Below are 19,039 nucleotides of genomic sequence, written 5' to 3'. Positions count from 1 at the left end.
TCTAGAATTCAGTTCTATGAAAAAAAACTGTCCTTTGCACTATCCCTGAACTGCATCTGAAATGATATCTCTTATGGTTTATAAAATAATTTAAATATAAGAGTTAAAATTTTATTTAAATTCCAGGGACACCAATGCAAGATGGATCAATGGAAAAATACCCTACAAATTTTTGAGTGATGATAATGGGTATATGTGAATTAAAATAAAATCTTATGAAACTATTAACTATGAAAAATCATATATATGATGCATCTATGTAAAAATCCGCTGTTAGTATTGGAAGTCAAGCACAGTTAAATTATTAGTTATATATCCTAAAATTTTTATCTTTTGATTTAATAACCCTATTTTGTAAAAATTACCCTTTGGTTATAAAAATTAAATATGATAATTAAGAATTTTAACTCCTGAGCAAAAAACAATGATAAGACAACAGATGAACATTATTGAAAGACAACTGCCTGAAGGTAATATATATATATAATTCAAATTTATTTCAACATCTTATATAACATCATAACTTATAACTTTACAGGGTGGTGCTTATTAGGAAAAAACCTGTGGAAATAGTTTTCACCCAATTTACAGGGACCTTATGGTAAGTAAAGAACATGCTTTCCCTAAATTTTTGAAAATTTTGAAATTACACTTGGTGATCAAATTTTACTTTTTAAATATCTTATTTCAAAGTATTGCTGTAAAATCATATTTTATGCAGAAGAAGGTTAAACACAAAATCAGATATTTAAGGAAGAAACTTAAGAATCTTCATGCAAATCTCTTTAACCCATTATGGTTAAGGGGGGGGGGGGTTATATCTCATTTTCTGTGTGTGAAAGATAAAGAGCCCAAACTGCATGCTTTTTAAGTATGGGTATGAAACATAACTGAGAGTTGGAATTTTTTGAATATATCCATCCTGGCGGGCACAGGATGCCAGCAAACATGGCATGGTCTTCTAGGTAAAGAGGAATACTATTTTTTTGACTTAATCAAAACATTTTATCTTGCCAAAATACTAAAATATCCTCTAGTAGTAAATCCTTATATGAAATACAGGTGTTCAAGTCAATTTCAGGTTCCAGGTATGATCCTACAGTTCCTGATCCTCCAGGTCTCCAGAAATCCAGAATAGGCTCCTTTGGCCACAATTTAAAACTTAAGCTTTTCCTACATGTCTACATAATGTATTAAAATTTCATAAAGATCCCCCGCCGTTTTCCTGCTGACCGCTGCCTGTGGCGGCTAGCAGCTACCAAGTACAGCTATGGCCAATGAAAATTATATTTGATATTTTTAATATAAAATTTACATAAAGATAAACATTTTCTGCAAAAAGATTGTTCTTCTAGCTTGAAAAAATAAGAAAATTACAGCCGTTTAAAATTTTTAAGCAAAGGTTGTTAAATAAAAGGGTGAAGGAAGCAAAAATTGACTTTGACTTACTTAAGGTCTGAAATTCATTATTAAAGAGGGGACTTGCACTTAGCCCTCTAGCTCTAGGAACTGAGAGAATAGGGCGGGGGGCATGTTCTGAACTCACCATACATAAAGTGAAAACCATTTCCACAGAGGCTTTTTTCTGGGTGGGGTGTAGGGGTAATTAGCGGGTAGTGATTGCAGTGATTGAGGCTGTCAATAATTTTATTGTATAATCTGATAGTAAAATACCTATTTTGCTTCTTGGTTTTTAAAATTTAATACAATCTATAAATTAACAATATATATTTGTTTAGAAATTACTAAAATGTTCAATTTTATTTGCCCCATACTGTATATAAATATCATTTTAGAAAGGATGGATTAATCTGTTTTAATTTAGGTTGTATTGAGTTTATTGACATCGAGTCCAATCCTAAGGTGTATTCTCAAGAACTTCATATTCGTAAATTTGGTGAATGTTCTTGCAGAATAGGTATCTTTTTTATAATAAAAAAGGAATGAATAGAATTTGAATTTTTAAAGATTTTTAGAAAATTCCTTAAGCACATTAAGTATATTTATTTCATTTTTTATAAATTATGATTAAAATGCATGCTTACAAAGCATTTTCCTTCATAATATGATACAAAATAGAGCATACTTTTCATTAAAAATCAAAGCTATCTTTTCAAGAGTGAATCCATAAATTCATCTGTATTTGTATGTTAAACCTGTTTTAGATATATTTTTCAGAGTTATCATATTTGTATATTCAATTGTTATATATTTGAACTGAGATGATTTTCTTATTAAGCATTATAATGTATATTAAGATAATCAATTAGGCCTTAAAACTAAATAATAAATTTTAAATTATAGTTCTGAGTGATTTTAACATAATTTACATGTTTTTGTTTTTTTACAAAACTAGCTTATAAACCATGTCAATCATGATATACAGGTCAGCAACATTTAATAAATATGTTTAGAAAAAGCCAGTGTATTTGATGCATATGTTTTCAAAAAATGCATACAGTTGTTTGCAAATGTTACAGATTTTTATAGTTTATAAAAGTTGAAAAAATCAAATTGAAATACAAATAGACTTATTGTGCTTAAGAAATATTCTATTCTTTTTTAACGTTAATTGTATGTGTAAAAGAAGTCCTTTAAAATCCTTTATGGATAGTTTAATTAATTCCCTAACCTTTTGCTGAAAAAACTTAAAAATCCTTTATGGATAGTTTAATTAATTCCTTAACCTTTTGCTGAAAAATCAAATTTCTTGTTCTTAAAAATTACAGAAACATAATGTATGAATATAGCGTTGATAACATTATTTATTTTTGTAAAAACAAAGGTAATTTTTTGAAGGAAACTTAGTTTTTATTGCAATAAAATAATGTAAATGTTTATGAATATTCAAGCAGTAAATAGAGGAAATTTTAGAAATTTTTATCATATTATGCACTTATCTTCTTTCAAGTTTTTCTCTAGTGTCCCAACTAAAAAGATAATTTAAAACTTTGATTTTAGTTTGTTGTTTCTTTTGGCTTTGCCCCTAGCCTCTAGGGTCTTTTCCTTAGAGGTTTAAAATTTATGCTAATTAATCTTAATATAGGAGCAGACTCTCCAGCATATCTGAATCTAGGAAATCTTTTATGCTTTGAAAATAACGGTAAGTAAAACTTTAAAGAAGCAAAGCTACTTAATAACTAGTTATTCTGCATTTTACTCTCTTGAATATTCAAAATAATGAATGTACCATCTATAATACAAAGAAGCTTGCAAAAAATAAGAAAAACAAATTTAGCCAAAACAATATTTGACTTTTTGTAATTTTTAAAAATTGACACCTTTTAAATGTCGTCGCACATATAGGTATTAAATAAAATTTACAGAGGAAAAATTTCAAGAGATGAAAATATATTTTTGATTTTTTCAAGATAAGAAATACTGCGACAGAATAACAATTTTGAGGCATTTTTGCTTAAAATATAAACAATGACATTGTATTTCAGTATCCTTTCAGTATCCTTATGCTGTTTGGATTGGTAACTGAATGTAACTGATTGATTTAATTAGAGATAACATAAAGAAAAACATATATTTTCATCTCTTAAAAACCCACCCCAGCTTCTGTTAAAATTGCAAAAATAGGTATTCACACCAGGCTACAATTGAATCAAGACAAAAGTAAGTGCCGAGCTCTATGACCTATATATGGTGAAATTAGACGTAAAACCATGATGATTCCAGGTAAAACCAAAATATTTCAGCAGGATCTTTTTAAGAAAAATAGATTTGAAAATTTCAAATTCAATTTTCACCCCTAGGAGTTGCCGCTTAATCATGACAAGAAAAGCAAAGATTATAAATTTGAAATTTTGAACAACTTTGCATTTATGAAGTCTTTCATAAAACCTCTCTATATATGATTTATTTAAGGCTGAATTTCCGTGACCTTAGCAAAGCAACTGATAAAAATGGCAATTAATTACCTCCCTTCAGGAGTGGTTTTATGAAAAATTTTATAAGAGCAAAGTTGTTCAAAATTTGAAATAAATAATCTTTGCTTTTCTTGTCATGATTATGCAGCAACTCTTAGGTGGTGAAAATTGAACTTGAAATTTTTAAATCTTATTTTCTCAAAAAGATCCCGCATCATCATGGTTATATGTCTAATTTTACCTTTCATAGCTCCCAGAGCTTGGCACTTACTTTTGTCTTGATTCAATTGTAGCTTGGCGTGTATTATATACAATGCTGATAATGACACACAAAACAATAATAAGGGGAGTGGGTTGGACTTTAATATCCATCTTGGGGTGAAGCCTCTAGATGCTAGGGGCAAAGCCACTAGTGTAACATAACAGAGATAGATAGATAGATAGTTTTTTAACATTAACATACATAGCTTTGTCACACCAAAGAAAAATTTTTAACAAAGTTTTGTAACCCTTTTTTTTTATGCCATTTCTTGTTAGATAATAAATTGGGAGAATCATTTAGGACCTCATAGTTTTTATAAAATTTTTAACCCTATAACTTACTTTAAAATTCTCCTAAATTCTCAGTGTTCTCTTGTGTAGAGTGAAGCTCTTTATAGTGCCTATAAAAATAGGGGATAAATGTAAAAATTTTGGCTAAAATATTTGGAAGGACATCATATTAGAATTGTCCAATATTCTAATATGATCTTATTTGGGATACTTTGACCAAAAGTTTTTTAATCTATCCCCTTTCTTTATAGGCACTATAAAGAGCTTTGTGCAGAGTGGCCACCATTTTTTGATGTTAATATCTTATACTGACCAATCAAATAAGATTTTGTTCCAAAACACAGGGGGATCAAATGACAAATACTTGGACATTAAGATTAGACAAAAGTAAACTTCAATAAATAGGGCATTCAACACCCCCCCCCCCTATTATCTCAGTTTCTATTAGAACTAGAGGGCTAAAATTTTTTGTGCAACTCCCCTGTTTTATGATGAATTTCCGACCTTAATAAAGTCAAAGTCAATTTTTGCTTTTTTCACCCATTTATTTAACAACCTTTGTTTTTAGATCCTTTTTTACTTAAAAATTTCAAATGGCTGTAATTTTTTTTTCTGAAGCTAGAAGATAATTTTTTTTGCAGAAAAGGTTTATCTTTATGTAAACTTTATATTTGAAAAATCAAAATATAAATTTCAGCAGCCGCAGCTAAACTGCAGTCAGCAGTCAGCGGAAAAAAGGCGGCAAATCTTTATGAAATTTAAATACATGTAAGAAAAGCTTTAGTCTTAAAATTTGAAGTCTCTAAGTCAAAAATTGCGGCCACAGGAGCCTTTTAAAGATTTCTAGAGACCTGGAGGATCAGGACCTCCAGGATCATACCTGAAACCTGAAATTGACTTGAATACCTGTATTCAATATGAGGATGTACTATTAGAGGATATTTTAGTATTTTGGTAAAATAGATGCATTGTTTAAGTCAAAATAAATATTAACTCTGTACCTGGATGATCCTGCCAGGTTTGCTGGCATCCTGTGCCTGCTAGGATGGATATATTCAAAAAATTCCAACTCCCAGTTATGTAACACATAAAAAGTCACGCAGTTTGGGCTCTTTATCTTTCACACACAGAAAATGAGATAGAAAAAACCGTTTAGGATAGACGGGGGAAAATTTGAAATTAACAAGGACAAAAGTGTTCAAACCATACAATGTAAAATTACTCAAAAACAGCCGGTAGGGCGCACATAGTGAAAACTGTTTTATACACAATACATGTTGCATATTGGTATTATTATAGCAAAACCCGTGCCCTTCTGGCTGTTTTTGGATAAAATGAAAAAAAACTTATTTTTTGGGGTTAAAAATTTTTAGATTATTGGTTAAATTTTCTAACAAAATATTAATTTACACCCCCAAAAAAAAAAAAATTTTAATTTTTTCTTTAATTAGACATTTGTACAGGTATCTGAAAAGTACCTCAATCAAAAAATATTTTCATAAGATGAACATAAATATATTTTTTGTTGCTTTGAAAAAATTGGGTAAGAAGTTTTTCACTACCCTTTTTAAAAAATCCATAAATCCGCCAAAAATTAATACTTTGTAAAAATATCTTTTCTATCTGTCTACTTACAGCCATTTTTAGGTCCTAGGATAGATAAAAGTTGATTTTAAATTTTTTGGTTGTCCCGATTTTTTGTGCAATATCTTCAAATAAATATTGAAGGGGAAATCCATAATAATTTGCATTATCTAGGAACCACCATCCTGCATGAACTTGGTCATGCACTTGGAATGGTACATGAACAAAACAGGTAAAATACATTTAAATATAAAACAATTTTTAAACCTTAGTTATAGGTATTTCTATCAAGAAAATTGTATTTATTTTATTTATTTTTTTATCTGTTTTTACTTTATACAGACAAGTATGGCATATCTTCTTATTTTAAAGCAATTGATAGAAAAATTGCTTAGACTTTTGTAGGAATCTATTATTAGTCTGGTTCAATCACTGCTGTAGTTGAACAAATTATATGAAATATTAAAAATAGCCCTACAACCTCCTATTTTGTAGGGCTTTCCTAATGAATGTAAAATATTAAATATATACAATATTCCCCCCATACAGAAACCGAAGATGGCAATTGATTTTCTGACTGTTTATTCATGTCATTATATTGTATTTTATATATATTCACTGAGCTAATATTTCCTTACAATTTATGTCCATAAAGATATATCAAATTATAAAAATATATTGCCTTATGATAAAACTTTGAAATGAAATATATCTTCCATATTAATCACCTAATCTCTTATTTGCTTCTATGTTTCTACCTACATTATAATTTTTTTCCTTTTCCATTTATTTTATTATTTATTGCCTTAAGTTATTTTATTTAAAAACCGCAGAAATCTGCTTATAATACATTGCAATACATACGAAAACCATTTAGATAATTAAATTCTAATAGATAAGATTTTTAACACACAAAGGATTTTTCTTAAGGACATTACATTGAGATAACTGTCTATAATCATAATTTTATGCTATAAACTAACAAAACTTTAAAAGATTACTTAACATTTTTAGTATCATTATCATATCCTTGTATTTATTATGTGTATGTGTTTTGTGTGTGTGTGTGGGGTGGAGGGGGGGGGGAGGGGTTATTATCAACTTACAACTATAAGGAATGGGGATGTCAGTCAAGTCAAAGACTTTTGATTTTATCTTTCTAAGTTTGTAGGAGGGGGTGTAGGGGAATGGAAATGTGAGGAGGGGATAAGACAATGGACAATAATCTTGTTATCTTTGTAGAATATAAATGGGATATATTCAAATAACTTAACAAACATTTAACCGCAAAGAAATATCATATGTTAAATTTATTACTTTTACCCTTCCTGACTATACCACTACCCTTCATAAAAAATTTAATCCTCATATACAAATATTGCTTCCATCTTAAAAATTTAGATACCATTTGGCCTATTATATAATTTATTCAACTAAAGCAGTGATTGGTCTTGTTTATATTATATTATAAACCAAATATTTATTAGCTTTTACTTTGCATTTTGAAAACTATTTTTTTTATAAACATATAAAAATAAGATAAAATGAAAACATCCATTCCATAATTTTAGACCTGACAGAGACATATATGTGGAAATCAGTGAAAGTCTGGTTGTTGGTGCTCCTAATACAGTTAGAGATAAATTTGGAGAGACATATCAGGAATTTTAAGTCACTTCATCAAATGTAATTCATCAAATGTTTACCAACAATTAGTTAGGTAGGTATATAATCAAGAAAAAAAATAATCTCAACAATAAGTCTAAAGTTTTGGATCATGGAAAGAAAACAAAGTCATTCCTAACTAGGACAGAAGTCACTGGAAATTGGTCTAAGGAAGGCTACTTATGTCCTTCATCTAACAAAATCTAACTTAAGGAGGTGACTTATGTCCTTTGTCTGACAAAGGCTGTTTATGTCCTTCATCTTGCAAAACTTAGCTTTCCTGTCCTTCACATAGCAAAACCTCACAAAACATAGCTTTTTGGTCCTTCACATAGCAAATTCTTGCAAAACATTGCTTTTCTGTCCTTCACATAGCAAATTCTTGCAAAACATAGCAAATTCTTGGAAAACTTAGCTTTCCTGTCCTTCACATAGCAAATTCTTGCAAAACTTAGCTTTTATGTCCTTCACATAGCAAAACCTCACAAATCATAGCTTTTTGATCCTTCACATAGCAAATTCTTGGAAAACATTGCTTTTCTGTCCTTCACATGGCAAATTCTTGCAAAACATAGCAAAATCTTCCATAACATAGCTTTTCTTAGTCCTTCACATAGCAAATTCTTGCAAAAAATAGCAAAATCTTGCATAAAATAGCTTTTTTGTCCATCACATAGCAAAATATTGCAAAACTTAGCTTTTCTGTCCTTATTATAGCAAAACATCGCAAAACATAGCTTTTTGGTCCTTCACATAGCAAAATCTTACATAACATAGCTTTTCTGTCCTTATTATAGCAAAACATTGCAAAACATAGATTTTTGGTCCTTCACAAAAAAAATTACACAAATCACAAAAAAAAAATAGGTCTCTAGCTGTAATAGAAGCCATGATATTCATGATATATGTCTGTAGTAAAAGCCGGACAAAAATTGGTCATAAAGTCGGTCAGGGAGCGGTCAAATGGTCATAACACCACTTTTCTCAGAAGGTCATTGATATCTAAGTATTCACCAAAAAAAATTTAGGATTCTACCTTATACAAAAAAGTCATAATGTAGAAATTAAGATTTATTTAGAATTTTTTCTAATATTTTTTTTGTTTCCTAACCGACTTTGACCAGACACCACAACCGACACAGACCAGATATCCTAATAAAATCTACTCTTGCTGACGTATAATTACTAAACCTTAAAAGTTACAGCTCTCCATCTTACCTACAAAAAAAATGAGATTGATCTGTAAGGGTTAATAGATATTTTTCTGCTGATTTTTACCAAAGGTGCATTAAAAAGTTGCATTTCTGATAATATATAAGCCTGCTGTTATCTGTATTTTTTTCTTCATTTTTTCTTTCTTTCTTGTGATTAAACCTACTTTTCTTATCAGTTAAACAAATTTTTAACCTGTACTTTTTAAATAAAAAAAATTAGTAAATACTAATCACAAAAGAATCAGTAATCTAATTATGAATGGCTCATTTGAGAACATGTTTAATTATTTTTTAAAAAATAGAATATCATGTAAACATTTCAATAGCCTTTCAATTTTACTTCAAGCCAAAAAAGGATTAGAGAATTGGATTTAATTGAAATACAGGAATAAATAACATTTAGCTAGATTTTATATGGTTCCTCTGCTGCCATTATGATTGGTAGATCCAGAAAAATTTAACTCAATCTTTCATGCCATTAAAATGAGAGTCAAAATATCTTAGAGGAAATGGTCCTATAACAACCTTAGCAACCTGACATAGGGTTAAGTATAAATATCTGTGTTCCAGTCCCTTTAATACTATAGCAAATTAAGTGATTTTAAATTAATTAGACTCCATACGATTTCCATTCTATTATGCACTATCCTGGAACTAATGGGTGCATAAATGGAACAGTTTGCATGGTTGTAAAATACCCCTATCGGGTATACTTTGGTCACTACATACAATCTTATCCTGTAAGTCAATTTTGGTAGTTTAGCTACTCTATGAATAGGTCATGGCTGTTTGAATCAACATTAATTGTAATATTAATAAAATAAGAAATAAGAATCAGGGATTTGGGGAAATATAAGTTTGTCTATATGATTAGCATTTATTTAAATATATTTATTATTGATTAGATTAGATTCATTTTTAAACCAAATTTTAAATATATCTGTTAAGTTTGAGGAGGAAGGTTAGGAATTGTTTGTTGTGATTTTGATTAAAAACACAAGAAAAATAGTCATTAAATGTTACAATTCACTTTGACCCTAACGCCCCCCCCCCTCTCTGGTTTTTCTATCTTATTTTTTTTGTGTGAAAGACAGACAGCCATAACTGAGTAACTTTTCAAATATGGGTAAGACACATAAATGAGATTTTGAATTTTAAATATCATCCAGGTAAAAAGCAAAAATATTTTTGACTTAAACAAACCAACTAATGTTACTAAAATACTAAAATATCCTCTACTAGTACATTCTCATATAAAATACAGGTGTTCAAGTAAATTTCAGGTTCCAGGTATGATCCTGCAGGTCTCCAAATTCTTTAAAAGGCTCTAGTGGCCACAATTTTGACTTTAAATTTTAAACTTAAGTTTAACTTAAGTCTTAAACCAAGAATTTATGTTTTGAGATTTCTAATATAAATATTTTCTTGTAGCTTCAAAAAATAAGTAAATTACAGGTGTTTTAAACTTTTTAAAGATTGTTAAATAAAAAGTAGAAGGAAGCAAAATTAAACTTTTTTAAGTTTTTGAAATTCACTTATTTACTGCCCACTAACTATCACACAGAAAATGAGAATACTTGGGGAGGGGGGGGGGGTGGCTTTCAATGCCCCCCCCCCCCCCCCCAACTGTTATGGGTCATAATTATTTTACTTTTTTTGATAATTAATACAAACAATAAAGAATTTGAAAGTTTGTTATTGCCTTGTTAATTGTAAGTAAAATGATCTTAGATATAAAACTTATAAATGAGACAAGACCAATTTTAGGACAGGTTATCTGCCGTTGATGTTGTAGCAATATCAAGGTACTTGTAATTGTAAAATAATTTTTAATAATGATTTATTATTTGAAAAAAATACTTTATTACAGAGCATATAACTGCACTTTGACTGAGGAAATGAAAGTAAGATTTTCATTTATGTTAATCATTATAAACCTAAACAGTGTGATGTCAAAATAAATTTTAAAATCTAGTCTTATTCTCAAATTTTCCTCTTTATAAAATAAATTAACTTTAAGTGTAAAATTTTCCTATTAATAGTATCTTCCAAGCTCTTTTCTATAAGGTTTAATCACTATAGAGTAATCATACAAGTTAGTAATCTAATATGTTTTTTATCAGAAGAAATTTAGGGAATATGAGAATATAATAAATAATGCAGGTAATTCCATATATTGAATTTAGTTATATCTTTTATATTCTTTGAAGAATTCAGAACTTTTTTATATTAACATATTAAATTACCTAAACATAAAACCTCAGATTATCATATCATATATACACCTTATTAAAAAAATGTTTTTGAGATATCCCAAGCATGATTCATTGGTTCACTTCTTTAGCATCAAAATAAAATGTTTTGTAAAGGCAATATTATTGACGCATCAAAGGCAGGACTACTGAAGATTGTAGAATATTACATTAACAATGGAACAAATATTAATGATATTGATAGAGACGGTAAGTTTGTTTATGTTAATGTTTATCTATTAACAAATTACTAAACTTTCATATTCAACTATCTATCTATTTATATATCCATCTATCTATCTATTTTTCTATCTATCTATATATTTATATATCTATCTACCTATATTTATCTATCTAATTGTCTATCTATCCTTATATCAATATATCCTATCCTAATATCCTATCAATATAAATCAATATAAAATTGAAGTATTTATTTGTTATTTTGTAAGGCCTTTGATTATTTTTCTAATAGATATATCTTATTATCTAACTTTCTATCTTTCATTAACCCATTAGTGCCGAGCGCCACTTTTATGTGCTAATCGAGCTGAAAATTTCAGGGAAGCTTTATAATGGTCAAACAGAATTCCAATTTTTTTGTTTTGCTCTAGTGGCGTGCACAGGAAAGTTGAAAAAAAACCCAGTTCGGCATGGCCATAAATGCACAACGTGTATTTTAAACTGTTTTGGGTGGTTTTCTTCCGGCATTAACCCATTAGTGCCAAGCCCCACTTTTATGGGCCGATTGAGCTGAAAATCTCAGGGAAGCTTTATAATGGTAAAAACGAAATTCCAATTTTTTTGTTTTGCTCTAGTGGCGTGCACAGGAAAGTTGCAAAAAAACTGGTTCGGCCTGGCCATAAATACCAGGCATTATTACCCGTTTTGGGCGGTTTCCGCCGGCATTAAAATCCGGTTTTGTAGTAAAAACCCGGTTATTTTGACCAAAAATTGAAAAATGTAATTTTTGAACGCCCAAAGTGAGATGAACACTTTTTAGAACTTTGATACGATCTGTAATTGAAAACTACACAACCTCATGTAATCTATAGAGCTACAAGTAATATACAAAGCGATTTATTTCAAATTTAGTGTTTCGGATGGTTTTCGGCCGCCGTTTTGGGTAAAAAATCATATAAAAAATAATAATTTGAATAAAACGAATTCACAAATAGATGTACTTGTCAATAAACATTAGATTTCAAGAAAAAAATCAGCAACTTTACTATAGAAACAAAAAAGTTAGAAGTGTATTTTGAATTTTCATGATTTTCAAATTTTGTTGAGCTATACCGGCAAACGGAAGTAAGCAAAACTGCCTGCCCCAGGGGTAAATGAAAACCAGGGTAGTAGAGGGGGGATTCATACTGAGAATGATGCAATTATGAAGCCGGAAACCGTTTTTTTTCCATTTTTGGAAACCGGGTTTTAATACCCAGTTCGTCACTAATGGGTTAAAAGCAGTTTTTTCCTAAATACCCAGTTATTTCAACAAAAAAATGAAAAATGTAATTTTTGAACGCCCAAAGTGAGATGAACACTTTTTAGAACTTTCATATGATCTGTAATTGAAAACTACACAACCTCATGTAATCTATAGGGCTACAAGTAATATATGAAGCAATTTATTTCAAATTTAGTGTTTAGGCCGGTTTCGGCCGGTTTCAGCCGCAGTTTTGGGTAAAAAAGCCCGTTTGTCGAAGTTTTAAAACCTGACATACACAAAAAAAGAACATATAAAAATTGGATGATACATATCAGAAAAAGAGCATAAAACTATTGGAGGACACATATAGAGATTACTATGGTATACTGATTAACCCTTACAGATTGGGCCCTAATTCCCACCTTAATAGATCGGGGGGGGGGGGCTCAAAGAGCCCCCCCCCTCTATCTCGGTTCCTGGTACAGATAAAAACGTAAAATTTTTTTCTGGTGGTTCATGTGTATTTTTAGAGAAAATTACTTATTCTAGTCATAGCAGTCAGACCGCTCCTTAGCTGCTTTTTAGCGGCCAGCCGCTAAATTTAAAAACCGCTGTAGAGCGGCCAATTTTGCAGCTAGGATGATCAAATTTTAGGACGCACTTTTATTTTTCATAACAAAAAAATTACTTTTTCTGATCATTGCCGAAAAACGGCAAATAACGGAAACCGCCATTTTCGGCGGTTACGGCGGTAAAATGGCGGTTGGCGGCGCAAATTAATATTTTTATCTGTTTATTATTGCTCAAGGATTTACCCAAAAAAATTATAGGTCTCTAGCTGTAATAGAAGCCACGATATTCATGTTGTATATCTGTAGTAAAAGCCAGACAAAAATAGTTCCATATCTGAGACTTCTCAATAGATAAAGAACGGAGTAAAGAGAGGCTCACAAAAGGATAATAAAATTTGAAGACTGGAAAATGTTTTTTTTCTCCATTTTTTGGAACCGGGTTTTGATACCCGGTTCGTCACTAATGGGTTAATACACAATTTGGTAGTATTTAAGGTTTAACTAGATTTCTCCCTGTAACTATACATTATAAAATAAATGTAATATACTTATATCTAGGATTGACAAGTCTTATCTGGGCAGCAAGAAATGGACGAATTGATATTGTAGAACTCCTAGTAGAACAAGGAGCTGACATCAAAGCAAAGAGTAAATGGGGTTAGTTACAAAATATTATTATTATATTAGTACTTTATTTCTATCACATAAATATCTATTGATCTATCTTACTATACTTATATTACAAAATTATACTTTTCTATATATTTATATTTATCTGTGTATCTATAATTCTACTCTAAACTATATAATATATCTAATATATTTATATCTAGGAGATACCAGTCTTATGTTGGCAGCATGGAGAGGAAATACTGATGTTGTAAAGCTCTTATTAGAACATGGAGCTGATAGCAATGCAAAGAATAAATATGGTTAGTTACATATTTACATCATATAAATATCTATCTTACTACACATATATTACAAAATATATGTATATGTATATCTTAATATACATAAACTATACAATTATACTTTTCTATATATAACTCCCTGTGAATCTATAATTCTATTCTAAATTACACAATATATTACATAAATAATATATTTACATCTAGGAGAGACCAGTCTTATGAAGGCTGCAAAGTACGGACGTACTGATGTTGTGAAGCTCTTATTAGAACATGGAGCTGATATCAATGCCAAGGATGAAATGGGTTAGTTACAATTATTAATAATACTAAAACAGTCATTAGTAGGCATTAGCATTTTATTAAGTAAGATAATTGCTCTACACACTAAAAGATACTTTTTTGTGTGTCTTACTGTATATAAAACATCTAGGTGATACCAGTCTTATAGTTGCAGCAAACAAAGGCCACACTGATTTTGTGAAGATTCTGATAGAAAATGGAGCTGATGTCAATTTACAGAGTAAAAATGGTTAGTTCCACATTTTATTTTGGTTTTATCTATCCATATACCTTTTAATTATTTATAAGAACATGGGCCTATTATAATCATAGGATAGGTTTATCTACACAAAAAGTTTTAATTTAGGGGGGTGGGGGGGGGGGGGGTTCCTAGGTCCTTTGGGGGTCCTGGATTTGTTTCCAAAAATTATAAAAGACAGACAGACAGACTGACCTACATACAGCCTAATACTTTGTATGACAAAGCTAGGTTTTAGATGAATTGCTACACAATACAATTATTGTATAATATGTTTAAAAATAAGACAAATGTATGTTTATCCAGGACAAACTAGTCTTATAGCTGCAGCATGGAAAGGACTCACTGATATTGTAAAGATTCTTCTAGAAAATGGAGCTGATGTTAATATACAAAATATATATGGTGAGTTACACAATTGTATCCATCCATCTACCTTTTAATTCTTCATTAAAACATGAGGCTGATGACTATTTATAGGATTAATATAATGATAGTTAGCTACACAATACTTTTAGTGTAAAATATGTTTATAGATTAGACAAATATATTTTCTATATATAGGATATACCAGTCTTATGGCTGCAGCATGGAAAGGACACACTGATATTCTGAAGATTCTTCTACAAAATGGAGCTCATGTCAATTCAAAGAAAACTACTGGTTAGTTACACAATTTATTGTTATTGTATCTATCCATCTACCTTCTTTATTAGAACATGGGACTAGGATAATCATGGTTAAGCTACAGCTAAAGAGTTTTATTTTTGGAGATGCTGCTTTGGGGGTCCCCCACCACCAACACAGGATTTGTTTTAAAAAATTGAAAAATTTACACATTTCTTTTAGTATATAATATGTTTATATACAAGACAAATGTATGTTCATCTAGGAACTACCAGTCTTATGGCAGCAGCACGGAAAGGACACACTGAAAACGTGAAGATTCTAATAGAAAATGGAGCTGATGTCAATGTACAGGATAATGATGGTTAGTTTCTTAATTTTATGTCGTTGTATTTATCCATCTACCTTTTATTTCTTTATTAGATCTTGGGGTCTATTTATAGTCCAAAATGAATGGTTGCTTCATAATCAGCTTATACCAATAGTGAAATTAATTCGGGAAAAAATCTCGAAACCTATACCTGTTTTTCAGCTGTCAGTAGGGGGCAACACATCATAAAATTGACAACCTCTCCATTTGTCCCCCAAATATTATTTTAGATTTTTTTTGTGCTTGTTGGTTATACCTTATACCTGCTTCATAATACTATTATTGTTTCATATCTTTATGTATTAGACAACTGTATTTTCATCTAGGAGAAACCAGTCTTTTGAATGCAGCATTTCAAGGCCACACTGATATAGTGCATATTCTAATAGAAAATGGAGCTGATGTCAATTTACAGAAAAAAAATGGTTAGTTACACAATTTATTGTAATTGTATCTATCCAACTACCTTTTAATTCTTTATTAGAACATGGGACTAGGATAATCATGGTTTAGCTACACAAAGAATTTTATTTTTGGGGATTTTGCTATGGGGGTCCCCCACCATCAACACTGGATTTGTTTCAAAAAATTAAAAAGACTACACATTTCCTTTATTATATAATATTTTCATATATAAGACAAATGTATTTTTATCTAGGAGATACCAGTCTTATGAATGCAGTATGGGGAGGATACACTGATATAGTAAAGATTCTTCTGGAAAATGGAGCTGAGGCCAATATACAGAATAATGATGGTAAGTTCCTTGTTTTATTTGATGTCCATATACAGGATGATAATGGTTAGTTACACAATTTATTGTAATTATATCTATCAATCAACCTTTTAATTCTTTATTAGAACCTAAAGCTGATGACTATTCATAAGATAATGTAGTTGTATCTATCCATCTACCTTTTAATTCTTCATTAGCTCTAGGATAATGATGATTGTATAATATGTTTAGATATATGACAAATGTATGTTCATCCAGGAGTAACCAGTCTTATGTATGCTGCATGGAATGGACACACTGATATAGTGAAGATTCTAATAGAAAATGGAGCTGATGTCAATTTACAGGATAATGATGGTTAGTTTCTTAATTTTATGGCGTTTATTTTTCCATTTACCTTTTAATTCCTTATTAGAACATTTGAAGCTATAAGAACCATGTTTTTAGAAAATTGGTACTTTTATGTAGATTTAATGTTAGAAATCTATAAACATAAATTTCAGTGGCAGCAGCTGTACTTGACATTTCCAGCTGCAGCAATTGGCGGTCAGCAGGAAAATTTAAAATGTTATGTGAACTAATGCTAAAGTTTAAAATTTAATGTCACTAAGTAAAAAATTGCGTTCAAAGGATCTATGACCTGGAGAATTAGAACCTGCAGGATTTTACCTGGAACCTGAAATTGACTTGAATTCCTGCATTTCATGATGTTCTATGCTTTCTTTTATCTTCAAAAACAAATGAGCTACAGCTTGGATTGTGATCAGAAATTTCTACAATTACCCTCCCACCCTGCATATATCTGTTAACAATTTTTCTTTTCTGTCCAAACTATTTTTGGCTAGATATTTAGTTGTGAACATGTGTATTATAGAAATTAATGTGTCCAGGTGAAACAGCACTTGACTGGGCAATAATTAGAGTGCATACTGAAACTGCCGAAGTGCTAAGAGAAAATGGTAAGCTTATATAAAGTCCCATTCTTTTTGTAGTTTGTTTGGAGAGGAAGGAAGGATGGCCGGTTCTAAAATAACCATTTAGCTAGAGGATTGAATAAGTATGTGCAGTTCCCTGTTTTATAATTCTGACATGCCTCCTTACCCATATTATCTAGCAGCCCTAATCTGTAGGTCCTTATTGTACTTAAAGAAAGCTATAAATTGGCTCCTGGTAGATAAAGAATAAAATTTTTTTGTATGGTTTCTTAATTTTTAGAGAGACAGACAATCAGACAGACAGATAAAAAAATAAAGAGTGTTGAGGCTATAAATTTCAAGATTAACATTGACAATCTTTTTTTTGTACTAAATTGCTATTCTCTATACACCAGGATTTTGTGACACTTTTGTAAATTTAATTGGTCACAATCCCTGCACACAGATAAACATGTTAATTAATTTAAATATGTAATGCATACTTCAGGAGCAAAGAGGCGAAGGGAACTTGAATAAATGAACAACAATAAAACTAGGTAAATCATGACATAAATTTGACATATGCAATTAGCAAGAAAAAAACCTTAAAAGTGGAATATTCTCTTTATATCATTCAAGCTGAAATTCCATACTATGTTTAAAAAAAAGATTAATGTACCAAAACCCCTCATCCTTTTTTTATTCATTTTCTGTTGTAGAATATTTAAATCTATGAATAAGTTAAGCCCAGAAAATCTTTTTTTGTTGTTGATTTATTTGTTATTTACTTATAATATTCAATGTTAAAACTTCAGAACTGACAACGGCAGCAAATAAAGATCCTTCATAGAACATATTTTTTTCTTGGCTACATATATGTACTATTTACTCAATTTCTATCCAGTTACAAATATTTGACATATTCTCCCTTCATGTAATAATAGTTATTTTTCTCATCATGCTATAAACAGCTTTCCACAGGTATAAAATGTATCATTATAAGGTTGAAACCAGTTTTTTTAGCCCTGAGATGTCAAAGGCACTGGATAATAAACTGGTTTTAATCTTATGATTGTAAAATTTTATAATTGTAGAAAACCAGGCTAGACATTAAAATTAAAACCAGCCCAACATCTTTAGTTTTAAGTTTGCTGTTTCTATCCAAATCTCCTTTACATGAATTTGCATTTTTTTATACTAAAACCTGGCTATCAAAATATTTCTAATACTTATCTTATTTTTTATATAAAAAAAAACTTATCCAATTTCCATGATAATTTAATTTTTTCCCCTTATTTCCAAAGATCATAGACTCCTGTGTAATTGTATTACTTTTGAAACAAATTTTCAAAAATTCCGATTATTTATTTGCAACTTTTTTTATCTAAACATTATATAGCTAGTTATTTACAGATATAATAATCATTATAACATATTAATTTAGTTTGTAAGTTTATATTTTGTTAATTTGTATCAATTTAAATCTATAAATTTTTTTCTTATAAATTTGTAAAAAGAGATTTTTTGATTCAAGTTTAATCTAAAGCAATATTTCCAAAAAAATTATAGATTTGGATACTTTAAACTTTTTGATTATTAACATTTAATATTATGGATTAATTGTCCTTGATATATAATCAATAAAATTATTAGCATTCAATGTTTTTAATTATCTTTTAGTTTCATTTAATATGTCTGTAATGAGTCTACTTTTTTATTATTCTGTTCATGCCATAGAAAGTTTTCTGCTTCCTCTTTATTCTATACTAGTGCTCTGCCCCTAGAATTCTAGGAGCA

At 29.7% G+C, this 19,039-nt stretch overlaps 3 protein-coding genes across 3 annotated transcripts; all 3 read left to right on the top strand.

Moving 5' to 3' along the window:
- The first annotated feature begins 404 nt into the window (after positions 1-404).
- Positions 405-7,682, top strand: LOC145333392 (astacin-like metalloprotease toxin 3). Its single transcript, XM_080178509.1, has 5 exons — positions 405-470; positions 1,826-1,918; positions 3,047-3,103; positions 6,186-6,243; positions 7,583-7,682. The coding sequence occupies exons 1-5, from the start codon at positions 425-427 to the stop codon at positions 7,680-7,682; spliced, it is 354 nt and encodes a 117-aa protein (XP_080034635.1). The 5' UTR covers positions 405-424.
- Positions 7,683-11,246: 3,564 nt separating this feature from the next.
- Positions 11,247-14,080, top strand: LOC145333391 (uncharacterized). Its single transcript, XM_080178508.1, has 3 exons — positions 11,247-11,352; positions 13,702-13,800; positions 13,977-14,080. The coding sequence occupies exons 1-3, from the start codon at positions 11,247-11,249 to the stop codon at positions 14,078-14,080; spliced, it is 309 nt and encodes a 102-aa protein (XP_080034634.1).
- Positions 14,081-14,885: 805 nt separating this feature from the next.
- Positions 14,886-17,301, top strand: LOC145333390 (uncharacterized). The gene is made up of 7 exons (XM_080178507.1): positions 14,886-15,000; positions 15,160-15,258; positions 15,488-15,586; positions 15,919-16,017; positions 16,251-16,349; positions 16,587-16,685; positions 17,219-17,301. Exons 1-7 carry the CDS (start codon positions 14,886-14,888, stop codon positions 17,299-17,301), a joined length of 693 nt encoding a protein of 230 aa, XP_080034633.1.
- The last annotated feature ends 1,738 nt before the right edge of the window (positions 17,302-19,039 follow it).

The sequence above is a fragment of the Acartia tonsa genome, chromosome 12, assembly GCF_053477335.1.
Source record: "Acartia tonsa isolate MP-2025a chromosome 12, ASM5347733v1, whole genome shotgun sequence".
Taxonomy (NCBI): domain Eukaryota; kingdom Metazoa; phylum Arthropoda; class Copepoda; order Calanoida; family Acartiidae; genus Acartia; species Acartia tonsa.
The sequence above is the reverse complement of the archived record's forward strand: the minus strand, read 5'-3'. Positions and strand labels throughout refer to the sequence as shown.

Coding starts and splice junctions, on each gene's coding strand:
- LOC145333392 (XM_080178509.1), top strand. CDS start 425: ATGATAAGACAACAGATGAACATTATTGAAAGACAACTGCCTGAAG. Junction 471..1,825: donor TGAAAGACAACTGCCTGAAG/GTAATATATATA, acceptor GTTTTAATTTAG/GTTGTATTGAGTTTATTGAC. Junction 1,919..3,046: donor TGAATGTTCTTGCAGAATAG/GTATCTTTTTTA, acceptor ATCTTAATATAG/GAGCAGACTCTCCAGCATAT.
- LOC145333390 (XM_080178507.1), top strand. CDS start 14,886: ATGTATGTTTATCCAGGACAAACTAGTCTTATAGCTGCAGCATGGAAA. Junction 15,259..15,487: donor CAATTCAAAGAAAACTACTG/GTTAGTTACACA, acceptor ATGTTCATCTAG/GAACTACCAGTCTTATGGCA. Junction 16,018..16,250: donor CAATTTACAGAAAAAAAATG/GTTAGTTACACA, acceptor ATTTTTATCTAG/GAGATACCAGTCTTATGAAT.
- LOC145333391 (XM_080178508.1), top strand. CDS start 11,247: ATGTTTTGTAAAGGCAATATTATTGACGCATCAAAGGCAGGACTACTG. Junction 11,353..13,701: donor TAATGATATTGATAGAGACG/GTAAGTTTGTTT, acceptor ACTTATATCTAG/GATTGACAAGTCTTATCTGG. Junction 13,801..13,976: donor CAAAGCAAAGAGTAAATGGG/GTTAGTTACAAA, acceptor ATTTATATCTAG/GAGATACCAGTCTTATGTTG.